At 38.3% G+C, this 13,541-nt stretch overlaps 1 protein-coding gene across 1 annotated transcript; it reads left to right on the forward strand.

Moving 5' to 3' along the window:
- The first annotated feature begins 3,718 nt into the window (after positions 1-3,718).
- Positions 3,719-12,952, forward strand: LOC139740871 (CDK-activating kinase assembly factor MAT1-like). The gene is made up of 8 exons (XM_071651455.1): positions 3,719-3,845; positions 6,598-6,750; positions 7,751-7,824; positions 8,604-8,707; positions 9,688-9,828; positions 10,929-11,054; positions 11,834-11,964; positions 12,562-12,952. Exons 1-8 carry the CDS (start codon positions 3,757-3,759, stop codon positions 12,719-12,721), a joined length of 978 nt encoding a protein of 325 aa, XP_071507556.1. The 5' UTR covers positions 3,719-3,756; the 3' UTR covers positions 12,722-12,952.
- Positions 12,953-13,541: the final 589 nt, after the last annotated feature.

Consider the following 13,541-nt stretch of genomic DNA (forward strand, 5'->3'; position numbering starts at 1 on the left):
TTTGTGGGTTTTATGTCCAGATATATAGCGACTTATTCCTGAGTGTACTACATTAATGGTATACGAAGATACGGGCTTGCACAGGCAATATGGCGGCCATTTTGCATGTAATTATATGCAAATATATGCAAAAACTATATAAAGGGATGCTTGAAAGTTGCTACAGATAACATAATTGTATTCCTTGACCTAAAAAACATAGGTTTAGACACCGGAATTTACTTTCTATTGGTTACGTATCCCGAGATATAGGCATAAACCACAGAACTCTTACACATAGAAGAATCATACCCATTCACAACCCGCTGAGCTCGGTGTCGCCACCGCGCACCCCGGATGCGACGCCTCAGTGCACACGCCGCCATGTTGCTTAGCGGTACCTCCGCAGCTCCTCGCGAGTACGGTACGGTTAACTCACTGATCGGACAGTATGACAGCCGCTATCTGCTATAGCCCTTGATATTTACTTGAACTTGTAAACTGTCAAACTGGTACTTCTCAATCCAGCGTTGACCACAGATTCATGTACTCATTTATGTTATTTATTTCACACTCTTCCCTGAAAGTTGTCTGTATTGAAACAGGTGTTTTTTCCCCTTTCGGATAGATCTATTTGACTTCGGAGACGTGATCTGCTTTGGTATAAAATAATCTAAGACGCGCGCCTGTCCTTGTCTGTGTCCTGCCATTTTTCTGATACCCCTCTCACCCCTATGTCTTGCATTTTTCCCCCTCCAATGATATTGTAAGAAGATGTGTGTTCGTGCTTTTGATTTTTCTCCCATTAAACAGGTCAAATTAAATTTCCAGTCAGTCCAGTTGTAAAAATCAGTGATTTGTGGATATGATCATGTAATACATCTTCCCCATCTGACACTCGTTCAACATATGAGAAATTTGGAAGACAACATCACCTTAATTATCTATATTCCTGCTGTTATCATTATCATTAGTAGTGTGTAGTACAATGTAGTTACCACTATTGCACATATTGGTATAGGAAGCAATATGCCTATAGGCATGTATACACTGTATATCTGTATACATGAATAAAACAGAAATCGAGTTCATGCTAATCACCAACAATTTATTTCACCACACCAATTTTTGAGCGATTTGCAACAACACTTGAGAAAGAGCGAATCGCTCAAATATTTGTGTGCTGTAAATAAATTGTTGGTGATCAACATGAAATTGGTTTCTGTTTTACTTTCGATATCATGATATTGCTGCACCAACATGTAGACTACCTGGTACTCAATCAATATATATATATATATATATATATATATATATATATATATATATATAATTATCTATGTATATATATATATATATATATATATATATATATAGGTATTCACACACTCACACACACACATTACAAGCATGAACTCCTTTCAAAATTGTCTTCCACAAAAAACAGAAAGTTAAGTTGGACAGAGTTAATTTTCATGATTTTTTACAATTTATTTGACATTCATCAAGGTCAAAGTTGATTGCTGAGAATCAACCACAGTAAAGTGATATACCATTTGCTTGAAGTACACGTACCATTATCATACCTAATACGGCGGCTATAATCACAGGCAGTACATGCGTCAGGAACATATTATGCAAATGATAGGCAAGACCACCAGTGTCGCAAATTTGTGACAACTATTGTAATCACAAAATCAAATGCATATACATCTATAATGGACATGCAATAGGGCAACAACATAAAATTCATGAATAATGAACACTGTCTGGCAAGATTATCTAAGGCAATACATCAATATAGTGCACAATTTCACTTGCCCTTGATAGCTTCAAGCGTGATTCAAAAAGAAAATCCTAATGAGTGTAAAAACACACTATGGTATAGTATGAAAACATATTGTGTTGATCCGCATGCACTATGGCAATATAAATCTACGAATTATGAACACTGAAAAGAACACCAAAGGCATTCCTGGCAACAGTATTAAAGGCAATACATTTGTAAATGTAAGATTTCACTCGTACTTAGCTCAGCATGAGTCAAGATTAAATCCTTAGTAATGAGTTTAACAAACACTATCCCATACACTGTGTAGTATGAAAACATAATTTGGTAGCAACATGTAAGCAAAACAAGTATCACAGATATACAACAAATGTTGTATATCACGAAAGCAAATGCCTGTATAATCAACTATCATGCAATATAGCAACAACATAAAATCCATAAAGAATGAACACTGTCGGGCAAGAATATCAAATGCATTCTTGGCATAACAATATCAACTAAAGGCAATACATGAACATCTGTATAATGCAAGATTTCACACGCACCCATTTGCTTCAAACGAAATTCAAGGTGAAATCTAAAGAGTGTGAAAACATACTACACTGCATCTCAAAGTATGTACATGTAGGCAAAACAAGTGTCACAAATAAGACAACTACATGTATTGTATATCATGAAAGCAAATGCATGTACAATCACTTAGCATACAATATGGCAGCAAAATAAAACCATGAATAATGGACACTGGCAAGAATATTAAAAAAAATACCAAAGGCAATACTGTATAATCCAAGATTTCACTTGCACTTGTTCGCTTCAAGCACAATTCAAAATGAAATCCTTATGAGTGTGAAAACATACTATATGGTATAGTACGAAATGTTAACGTGGCAACAATATGTAGGCAAGACAAGTCTCGCAAATACATGTATGACAAATATTGCATATTGCGAAAGCAATGTCCTGGGGTTACTTTAATACTAGAGTACACAGTCAGTCTAGACAATCTAGTATCTAAACGACCATAGTGTTGTCACTGACACTGACACTGGCCCACCACTGGTACTGTGACTCTAACTACCTAGACAAGAATAAATCTACGTGTAAAGTTTACACCTAAGCTCAAATTTACATAAATTTACACTTTTTTCATGTACAAAGCTGTTTGCCCCAACTCACAACGTACAGAGTGTAATATAGCCCCAGGGCCTAAATTAGGCCTAGATCTAATTGATCTTTTTTTATTTTGCATAGTAGTTGGTGGTAAACAGATATGTCGACGGCAAACACAAAATCCAGTGTCTGGGACTACCTTTGCTACTGCGCTCACAAGAAAGCCAACATACGACCGATCCGCCTAATTGTAACGTTACTTGGGGAATTACTACTTCTTATTCTCATCATGGCTTGGTGTCAAACTTACCTGTTTCCAAATCCTTTTTTCAAGTGATTTGTGCAGTTTACAGCCGCACAATATGGCATTTGAATGCCTCGCTCAAGGTCTCGGAACGTCAGAAAAACACGGTACAACATGCAGTCACTGTATGTGGATAGCGTCTGCTGGGATTTGCACGCAAAAAAAGTTCCGCTAAGCAAAATGGCGGACGTCACGTGACAATGAGTCGAGCGACGGCGACAAAACGGGTGGCGAGTGATTCTTCTATGTGTAAGAGTTCTGTGGCATAAACAGGTTGTATGGCGGCCATTTTGAATTTATGCAAATTAGACACTGATCCACCACTCGAATTTTAGGGAACTTTTAATATGTTATTTTGATAGCTCTTCCGGGTCAAATGCAAGTGGAATCGTTTCTGTTGCAATTAGTTGTGGGTTAACCCACTTTTTGTCGTATTTTGACTGGACTACATGGAGGTATTTCTACCTCCATGATTGTTCTCGACGTAATAATTATATCTGCAGTCTGGAATCTAGACTAGTTCCTTTCCTCGCTGAAGTCTTCAGTCTTGTGTTCCATCCTGTCCAAAATGGATGAGCAAATGTGCCCAAGATGTAAATCGACAAAATACAGAAATCCCTCGCTTGTTCTAATGGTTAACATTTGTGGTCATACGCTGTAAGTATTAATCAACCAACTATGTAGACGTACAGGTAACCTACGAGAAATACTGTCACGTTTTGTTTGACGAGAATAGTCCCATATGTTGCATATTGTGTTGGTTTCCTCAGACCAGACTATTCGAAGACGAAGTCATGATTGCTGAACTTAGATTGAGAATACTCATTTCTCCCAAGTACCGTTTATGTCAATTTTAGCTCGATTAAGAAGGATTTGAATTGTTATTGGATGCATCGACGACAGAAGTACTAAGTTAACTGTTTAATACTGTTTTCTTTGTTGCTTTTTAAGCAGTACTGAGTGATACTGATAGTGTGTTTAACATGATTGTATCACATAACTGTAACCATGGCATTGTCCATTGCCATTCATTGGCAATCGGATCGGATGAGGTGGTGCGCTACATCTGTAGCTGGTGGTCGAATTTTGGATAGCGTTATGGTCAAATTATGGGCGGCTTGCTTTAGTCGATCGCTATCAAAACAATGATCAGTGAACCTGACGGTATTGTTGCGGAAAACATTTAATCGGCAATACAAAGTATTTGCCAGGCTGCCTAGATGCCATCGATTTAAGCTACTGTACAGGTACATTGTAATATTTGTATAAAAGTATGGTTTCATAATTGGTGTGATTAAGCTATAATGAGGATTGTGTTGTACTTATGTTAGTTGTAGCATGTTGTATGTCTACTGACTGGAGTCTACTGTGCTTATGAAATTGTGTCTTGGCAGCGATAGTACTTCAGTTCGGGAAACCCACTCACAAGGAGGGCCCCTCCTTATAAGTAACCCGTCCCCCTTATAAGTAACCCCGTCCCCCTTATAAGTAACCCCCGGGGCACCCCTTATAAGGAGTCTCCACGCTTTTTTGCAATGCAACGCGAAAATGAAAGGACTGCGGCAATTCGCTTGATTATGTCCATAAAGCTTCACAAGTTTCCTAGTTACTCACGAAATTTGAGCAAAATTGGTTTGAGGCATCATATCTAAAATCATGGATTTAAATGCGATGTCAAACGACCCATGCGAATGCTGAAATGCGAGCGATTACTGGCGTGAGTGTCGCCAGGCGCGGCGGCGCGGAAATGCTTGAGTGCAGACGTGGCGACTGAGTACCAAAGTCTCCGTACTCAGTCGCCACGTCTGCACTCAAGCATTACTGCGCCGCCGCGCCTGGCGACACTCACGCCAGTAATCGCTCGCATTTCAGCATTCGCATGGGTCGTTTGACATCGCATTTAAATCCATGATTTTAGATATGATGCCTCAAACCAATTTTGCCCAAATTTCGTGAGTAACTAGGAAACTTGTGAAGCTTTATGGACATAATCAAGCGAATTGCCGCAGTCCTTTCATTTTCGCGTTGCATTGCAAAAAAGCGTGGAGACTCCTTATAAGGGGTGCCCCGGGGGTTACTTATAAGGGGGACGGGGTTACTTATAAGGGGGACGGGTTACTTATAAGGAGGGGCCCCCCTTGTGAGTGGGTTTCCCGAACTGACTTGTACCGTATACCACATGTGAAATTTACAGGAACAAGATGTTCTTAAAGCCTTTTAAATGCTAGAATAGTGTGGGGTTGGGGAAGTAATATATACGTGTATACCAGATCCTATGTCCATCTGAGTAGGATCCCTGCAGGAGTCCCTAGCAGAGAACTTTGTGATATTATGTGTTCACTTCATCATGACATGAACCAGGCCATAGGAGGGATGTGAAACTCATACAAGCATGCATGGCAGTACAGTTGAGTTCATACATAATGTACAAATCCCCACGGAGCACCAAGGAAAGCATTTTGGAAAAAAAAAAAAAAAGAAGCTTATTGACCTCTGCTCATGATCTGGAATGAAATTAGCAAAATTGCTATGAGGAATGGATTCAGAACCTTTGACTTCTTTTAGAGAAGTCTGAAAGAGGTCTGTGTGTCCCCCCATCCAAACTGTAAAACTCCCACCCCAAACTTAACCTGTTGAGAAGGGACTATTTTTGCTACAACACGCATTTCCCATAGAAACCTGCCCAAGTATACTCGGGACTCGTCCTCAACGGGTTAACACTATCTCAATACTGTAAAATTGGATATTTTCGCGCGACTAATTTTTTGCGCTTCGCCGGGTAAGAAGAGTTTCACATGTTTTTAATTCCGCGGAATCAAGACATCACGCACAGGAACATATGGCAAGCAAAAATATTCGCGTGCTTTTATTTTCGCGCTAGTGTCTGGTTGCGCGAAATGCGCGATCATTTCAACACCGTGAAAATTTCCACTTTTACAGTACTCTAGGACTTAGGTTACTTAAAGTTACTAGCAGTTTATTATGCAATATCAATATTTGCTTTACATTTACCCTAGTAATCTACTTATATTTCGTATACATTTAGTCGACATTTTACAAATGTAGTGGGGGTTACAAACTTTTGTCATACTGTCTGATAAGAAATTTTTATTTGAGCCAGAACCCAGCATTCAGTCACACTGAAATCACATTTTGGGGGACAAAACAACTAACAAACAAAGCAAATAAAATGAAGCATAATCAAGAGTAACCGCAGCAGGAAAAAAAGAAAAGAAACGAAATGTACGGATTCCCTGTCGATGATACAAAAACTTAGCAGTTATTGATACTTACGTGACAGAGAACCGTGAAAGGTAGGTGGTACACTGGCAATATCTTAGGTTATGTATTACCAGTCTTGAATTTCATTTTAACATTTGCCCAATTCTTTATTCTTACACCCACATAGATGTGAAAACTGTGTGGAACTTCTTTTTGTACGAGGATCAGGAGCGTGCCCAGAATGCAAGACACCGCTCAGGAGAAATCAGTTCAGAGTGCAGCTTTTTGAAGATGTGACTGTTGAGAAGGAGGTTGATATCAGGAGAAAAATACTCAAGGAGTAAGTTAGCTCTTTCTTCTTTTTTTTTAATGAAAAGTCTGCTAGGTCAACCTAATTTTCTTTCCAAAGCTCCTAATCTCATAATATTTTGAAATTTGCACTTGTTATTAAAGGACAAGTTCACCTTCATATGTATATATACATGTGAATTGAGTGAAGGCAACAATATTAGTAGAACACATCAGTGAAAGTTTGGGGAAAATCCGACAATCCGTTCAAAAGTTATGAATTTTTAAAGTATCTGTGCAATCACTGCTGGAGGAGAAGACTACTACAGTGTATGATGTCACATGCGTACAACAATATAAGGAAAATAAAAAGAGAATTTCACAAAACTTGACTTTTTGAATAAAGTGCACATTTCTTCGACATGTTACTGACTTATGTTACGGGTAATATTATTTCCCCTGACATCTGAAAGAGAGAAGTCGAGTGTCCTTTTACTATGTTAGAAAAGCGAGAATATCTTGAATTTTCTTTATACTTTCTTTATATAGTTGTACTCATATGACATCACAAGCTATAGTAGTCTTCTCATCCAGCCGTGACCGAGCAGAAACTTTAAAAATTCATAACTTTTGAACGGATTGTCCGATTTTCCTTAAACTCTCATTGATGTGTTCTACTAATATTGCTGCATTCACTCAACCCACATGTCTATGAAGGTGAACTTGTCCTTTAAGCTTATCACTGAAGTGTTTGGAGTCCAGCTGCTGTGCTTGCATGCATTAGTTCCTTTGCGCTTGACTGCATTTTATAAATTACAAGGGTGATTTTCTAAAAATTGGGTTTTTCTGAATACCAGTCTTCTTAGTATTTCATGGTGGATTTTGGGACTAGAGTGGGGAAAATTTTTGTAATGTCTAGGTTTGGGAGAAATTTAAGATACCAGGTATCAAAATCATACCCATGGAAATATCTAGAATTAGAAACTTGACTTCATTGGACATTGGCTGATGTGACGTGTGAATAATGATTTTGTTTTGTTTCACTGTTTCAGTTTCAACAGGCAGGAGTCAGACTTTGACAGTCTGAGGGAGTACAATGACTACTTGGAAGAAGTAGAAACCATCAGTAAGTTATATTCATTTGATTTATAACCATTCAGCTGTTGTGTAATGGAGATCTTTTTTGGGGGAGGGGCAGAATGGATGAATAGGGATGAAACAAACAGTGATGCTCCAATTCACATTTATTGATGTTGCATTCATACTGATGGCATCGCCTTTTTCATTATTTTACATTTCCCTCTTATTTGAACGAATAGTACCCATGTTCTTGATGTTTACCTGCTTACTGACTTAGTATTGAACATTTTGTTAAGGAAGAGAATTGGAAATCACTGAGGCATATTGATAACTTGTAAGTTAAAAGAAATGAGGTTTCATTTTTCTTTTCTTTTTTTCATGTGATTGTTAATGTTTCATTTTGAATTCAAGCATGTTTTCTCTCAAGCAGCCCTTTTCTTTGTACCCACAATTTCTGAATTGATTCATGAACCTCCTGTTTCTTGCCACATGCTAAATTCTGACACGTTGCATGAGTGTTGCATAAGTTGATTGTCTTACTTCTCAATGACAAGGTTGTAATTATCTGTGGCACTTTATTTCTTGCCATTTCTTTTTTCAATTTGCCTGCTATGTTGATATAATTATATATTTGCTATAGTACAGAAGTGTGAATAATTTCCATCCTTTGTCATGATACATGAGGATAGACTCCATGATCTGTTTTATGTCAGACATACTCCTTTGTGAAGTCATTACAATTCAGTCTGATGGTGACCATGATTTTCTGAAGCTGTTTGTGAAAAATTTACTTGTGTGAATTGAATTTTCATCTTCCTCCTCCAGTATTTAATCTCACCAATGGCATAGATGAAGAGGCGACAAGAAAAAGGGTTGAAAGCTACAGGAGAGAAAACAAGGAGCAGATTACGAGGAACAGGCAATTTAGGGTAAGGCTGTATTTGTTATCATCATTACTGGCATGACAGCAGAATTTCTCCAGTCAAATGTATGTTGACTGACGCAAGGTTTACTGTACATATGATGCAACATGCCACAGCTCGTGGTATGCCGTATCCCGGGTTACAGTAGTGTAGCACCATCTCGTGTTCATAAGATGTACAGTTACACATTGCTATTATGATGGCCAAATTGTAGCAATCAGCAGCAATGCCTATGCCAGTTCAGCACTGTTTTTATGTGTTTATCATAATTACAGTAATAATAAAAGTACTTGTCATGGTTATCATTGAGGAAATAATGGAGCCTGGTAGGTAATGTATGATCTTTTCGTACAATATTTTTTTACTATAATGGCAAAAGAAGCTTGCCAAATTTACATGGTATTGAGGGAATGCAAAGGGAATTCACACACATTGACTATAGCATTGCTGGATTACTGATAAATGAAAGAAACTTACACTTAGAACTCTGTTTTTGATAATGAACAGAATTTTCAATGTTTTAAAATCCATGATTACAAAGGTAGTGTATTTTGACTTTTTTGTACAGTAGTCAACATATCTTCTTGCATAAAGCACTAGAAATTGCTTTCACTTATTTTTCGTAACCCAGAGTATGGCCCTAAAAAGAAATTAGATAGTTCAACAAAATCCATTTGGTACCCCATGGTACAATAAACTGCATCACAGAGACTCCAACTTGATGTGTGCAAAGCGCAAAGTTCCTAGGGTTCTGGATGCTTTCTGGTGCTATCAAGGCTTATTTTTTCAACATACGATAGAAATAAATAAGAAATCCTTTCCAATGGGAGACAAAGAGCCAGGGCAGGGAAATTAAATCTCAAGCGGGAGAACGGGAGATTTTGCAAAAATGGGTTTTCAGCGGGAGATCTCCCGTCGAAAACGGGAGAGTTGGAGTCTCTGGCATCATGTACTGATGCTTGTCTTGACGACTTGTATGTCTACAGAGTAATGATATGATGTACTTGGATGCCTTGCTGGATGAGGAGAGACAGATCAATGAGGAAAGACAACAGGAACAACAATTTTTGGCCAAACAAGCCTTGAATCAGAAGAAGAAGAACAAGGAAGCTCTTCTAGATGAATTGGTAAGTGTGCCCTATCAAAAGAAGTTTTGGTGGTCGTACCACCTTTTGCTGATGTTTATCTTAACATGAAAGTAGTTACATATGGTAATGAATTTTCAAATTATGAATTCATGGAGCTGACTTTTCATATTTTCTGCTGACGCTAAAACCTGGTTTGATATGAAGTTTCTACCAGTATACTTTTGTATATTGTATATCCCGATGGAATCCCATTTTCTGTGCTCATATTTCCACTAGTTGTTAGTTAGAGTAGAGAGCAAAAGAAATGCATTCTGTATGGTTCTTATATTTGTATCTGAGAAGCTTTTGGAAGACCTATGTAATCACAATAAGGATGATGATTACATCATAATCATTCTTTCTCATATCACTTTCTGAGACCCAGAAAAGGGTCCAACTCTTTAGACATTGTGCATCGTCAAAGCTCTTCTGATTTTCAGATAGGAATACAGTAATTAATTCATCCAAGGAAGGTAATGTAAACATGAGAATAGAATATTGCGTGGGTTAGTCAAATACCAGTCCGAGATGGGATGCGTACTATCATGAAAATGGGGTCCGTTTGTAATGTTTTCCCTTGCGCAGAACAGTCTTGGGAAGGTTGACCTGTGGGGAAACATTTTTGCAAATGAGCAAAAGACTATATAAACAAGGGAAGCGCACTGATGAAATTAGGGTGCACATGTTGGGTACATACCAAGCCCATTATCTTGCAAAAACAAGAAAGCTGGGTGTAGTTGTGCAAAGCTAGCTAGCTATAAGCTGTGATGAGGCTGTAAAAATGGCTACCACTGAAACTTGAAGTTGAAGATATGCAATACTCACCAAAGTACATTGACAAATTCATATCATATGAAAGATGATGACATTGTTGGGAATATACAGAACGTTCTAACATCACTGTTAAAAGTACTATTTTGGGAAGGTTACAGCTCCCTTCGGTTCATCAGAGACTTAGAGCCTCCCGTAGTAGCACTTCAAACCCTTGGATTGATCCCGTCAATATCATTACACATTGTAAGTCGTCATGCAGGCATTATTTTTTCCTTTACTCGCCACCCAGTAACAAGTTTTGATCTGCTTCATTCTCATCCTCATAGATCTACTCAGACAGACCAGCTGATCAGGTGATCGCCAGCCATGTTGCCAATCAGCAAAGCCAGGAGGCTCCAACCTACAAACCTCCCCAAAGGAAAGCCATTGAGGTGTCATCCGGTGCGAAGCTGGTGAGTATATATTTTGGTTCTTCCTTCAGGCACTGCTGAACCTAGCATGTGCATTTGGTACAATTATTAAGATGTTTTGAGTGAATTCAGGAATCAATACCTTGATACTTGGAGAGAGATGACAAAAATTTACAGTATATTAATCAGTAATTACATTTGTACATGTACTTGCATTCGTGAAAAGATAAGGAGTGTAAACGCCATAGGGTTAGTAGCACCTCAATGCCTTTATCTTTCTCAACTGACAATTTGTTTTTATAATGGGGTGCATATGTCGAGGGGATTCATATTTCAAGAACACAGTAATAAAAGTGCAACAGATGTAAAGAAAGAAAAATTGGAAAGATGATCGGGAAAGTTACAACCATTCATTATCAGTGAGTCATTGAACTTGTTTTGTCTTTTCAGCATGATTTTGCTTGCCATTGCTCAATTTGTAAAAATGCCACTAATTTACTTCTTCACCTGTCTGTTGTTATCGCCAAATGAAGGTTGATGTTCATATATAGCACATTCAGGGATTGGATGAAAGTAGCAATATCAGTTGACTGTGTGGCAGTCAAATTGCTATAAACTACCCATGATATATCAAGTATATTATGTCATAGCACTTTTGAGGACAGCAGAAACAAATTCTTGCATTCATATAGAAGGGAAGTTATGATTTGGTCTTTGTGCATCCACAACAAAAGCAAGATTTCAATGAACTGAAACCCATCATGCAATACTGTGATACAGTATGTGTCTTCATTCCGTTTTCCATGGCAACCATGATACAGGGCCTTGGTTTCCAAGACAACTTCTTGCCCATCCCCAAGACTGAAGAGACACCGTACGAGTATGAGGAGCTAGAAGTGTACACCTTTGGTCCTGATCCACCCATCTCACAGGAGGAGCTAGATACCAAGGGGTGAGTTGAGTCTTGTCTGAGACATGTTGATGCTTATGCTTCCATGTGTATCTTTCCAGTTACAATCTGTAATTTTTCTACAGTACAGAGCCTGTCAATTTCCCTCTCATTTTCTTGTCCAGAGTAAAGGCAGTAATTGTATTGTAGTCAGCAGAAGAAAAGAATGTTTTGCATCTGTTATAAACATGGCTACACAATAGTCATTGAAAATTATGTGGTATTCATTCGCAAATTTACATCTTCCACAATATTTCATGCATTATGTAACTTCTGTTGTGGTTATTACAGAGTTTAATTTGCAATTTTTTAATGCTGCTGTGCCCCGATCATGAAGTTAAAAAAATCTGGATAAATATGAATAATCTTTATTAACATAATCCAGTCATCTCTACACTTTATGAATTATTTAGATTAACATATGTCATGGTATGTTCAAAACCAAGAGAAAGATGAAGGAAAACATCCTAACTTTCCAATTCAATAATTTCTCTTCATTTACAAGATAAATGTAACAATGATTCAGTCATTAGAATTTATGCATATATTTCTTTCTTTCGTTCTGGTAATGTGCATAACACATGTACTTTCACCTCCTAGGTTTACAAAGCACATTCGGCCAGCATCTCCCCATGGGCTGGGCGGAGGGTACACGCAACACATCGCCTGCCAGAGGGCACTGGAGGAAGCCTTCTCAGGGATGTTCTTCTTCCGTTCCAAACACAACTTCCAGGATCCTCTCAGTATAGAGGCCAGATGATGACGAATGAACAAATTGCCAATCCATGGACAGGACCACTGTATTTGTCAGCAAACCAACGCCATACCAAATACACAAGTGAATTGTATTTGTTGTCATTGTTGACACTTATGCTGATAGTGCTCTGCTGGTTCTGATTATAGGAAATTATCACAGTATCCAAGTGAATGCACTACAATCCTGAGGATCTTCTCATCACAGAAGTGCTGAAGTAGATAAATATTAAGATGCATGGTGGTTTCCAAGGACATTTGAATTTTGCTCAAAATATAGAGAGTTCATTGTGTTATACACCGTATTTTCCATTGATAGCTCATGCACATCACATTCAGCATAGGGTTGATACAAATAAGAATAGTATTCAGATGTTAACCCGTTGAGGATGAGTCTCGAGTATACTCGGGCAAGTGTCTATGGGAAATGCGTGTTGTAACAAAATCAGTCAGTCCTCAATGGGTTAAGTGTCTTAGCACACAAAGACTATCATGAAAGTGAGAGTAGCAAGTTATTATGTGTCAGCTTTGACAAGTTATAACACTTCTCAGTTTGCCAACACAGCACAGTTTTAAACGATAATGCTGTTGCTATATGTGCAAAGGTATTTTCACAGTCATTCTCTCCATTAGGTGCCGACACATAGTCCCGGTAGTGTAGAGGGCGCTGTTGATGATACTGCGGATCACCGTTAGCATTGATACGAAGATTACCGAAGTTGAACTGTCATCAAGAGTAAAGTGCGTAGGTGTTGCTAAGTAACGTTGCCTTCGTTGTCTTCTCAGCGCATCGCACAGTCTGTAGTAATGCCAGGGTGTGTACGTAT

This window comes from Diadema antillarum, unplaced genomic scaffold (assembly GCF_040938485.1).
Source record: "Diadema antillarum isolate AM-2024a unplaced genomic scaffold, OU_Dant_1.0 seq00000889_RagTag, whole genome shotgun sequence".
Classification (NCBI taxonomy): domain Eukaryota; kingdom Metazoa; phylum Echinodermata; class Echinoidea; order Diadematoida; family Diadematidae; genus Diadema; species Diadema antillarum.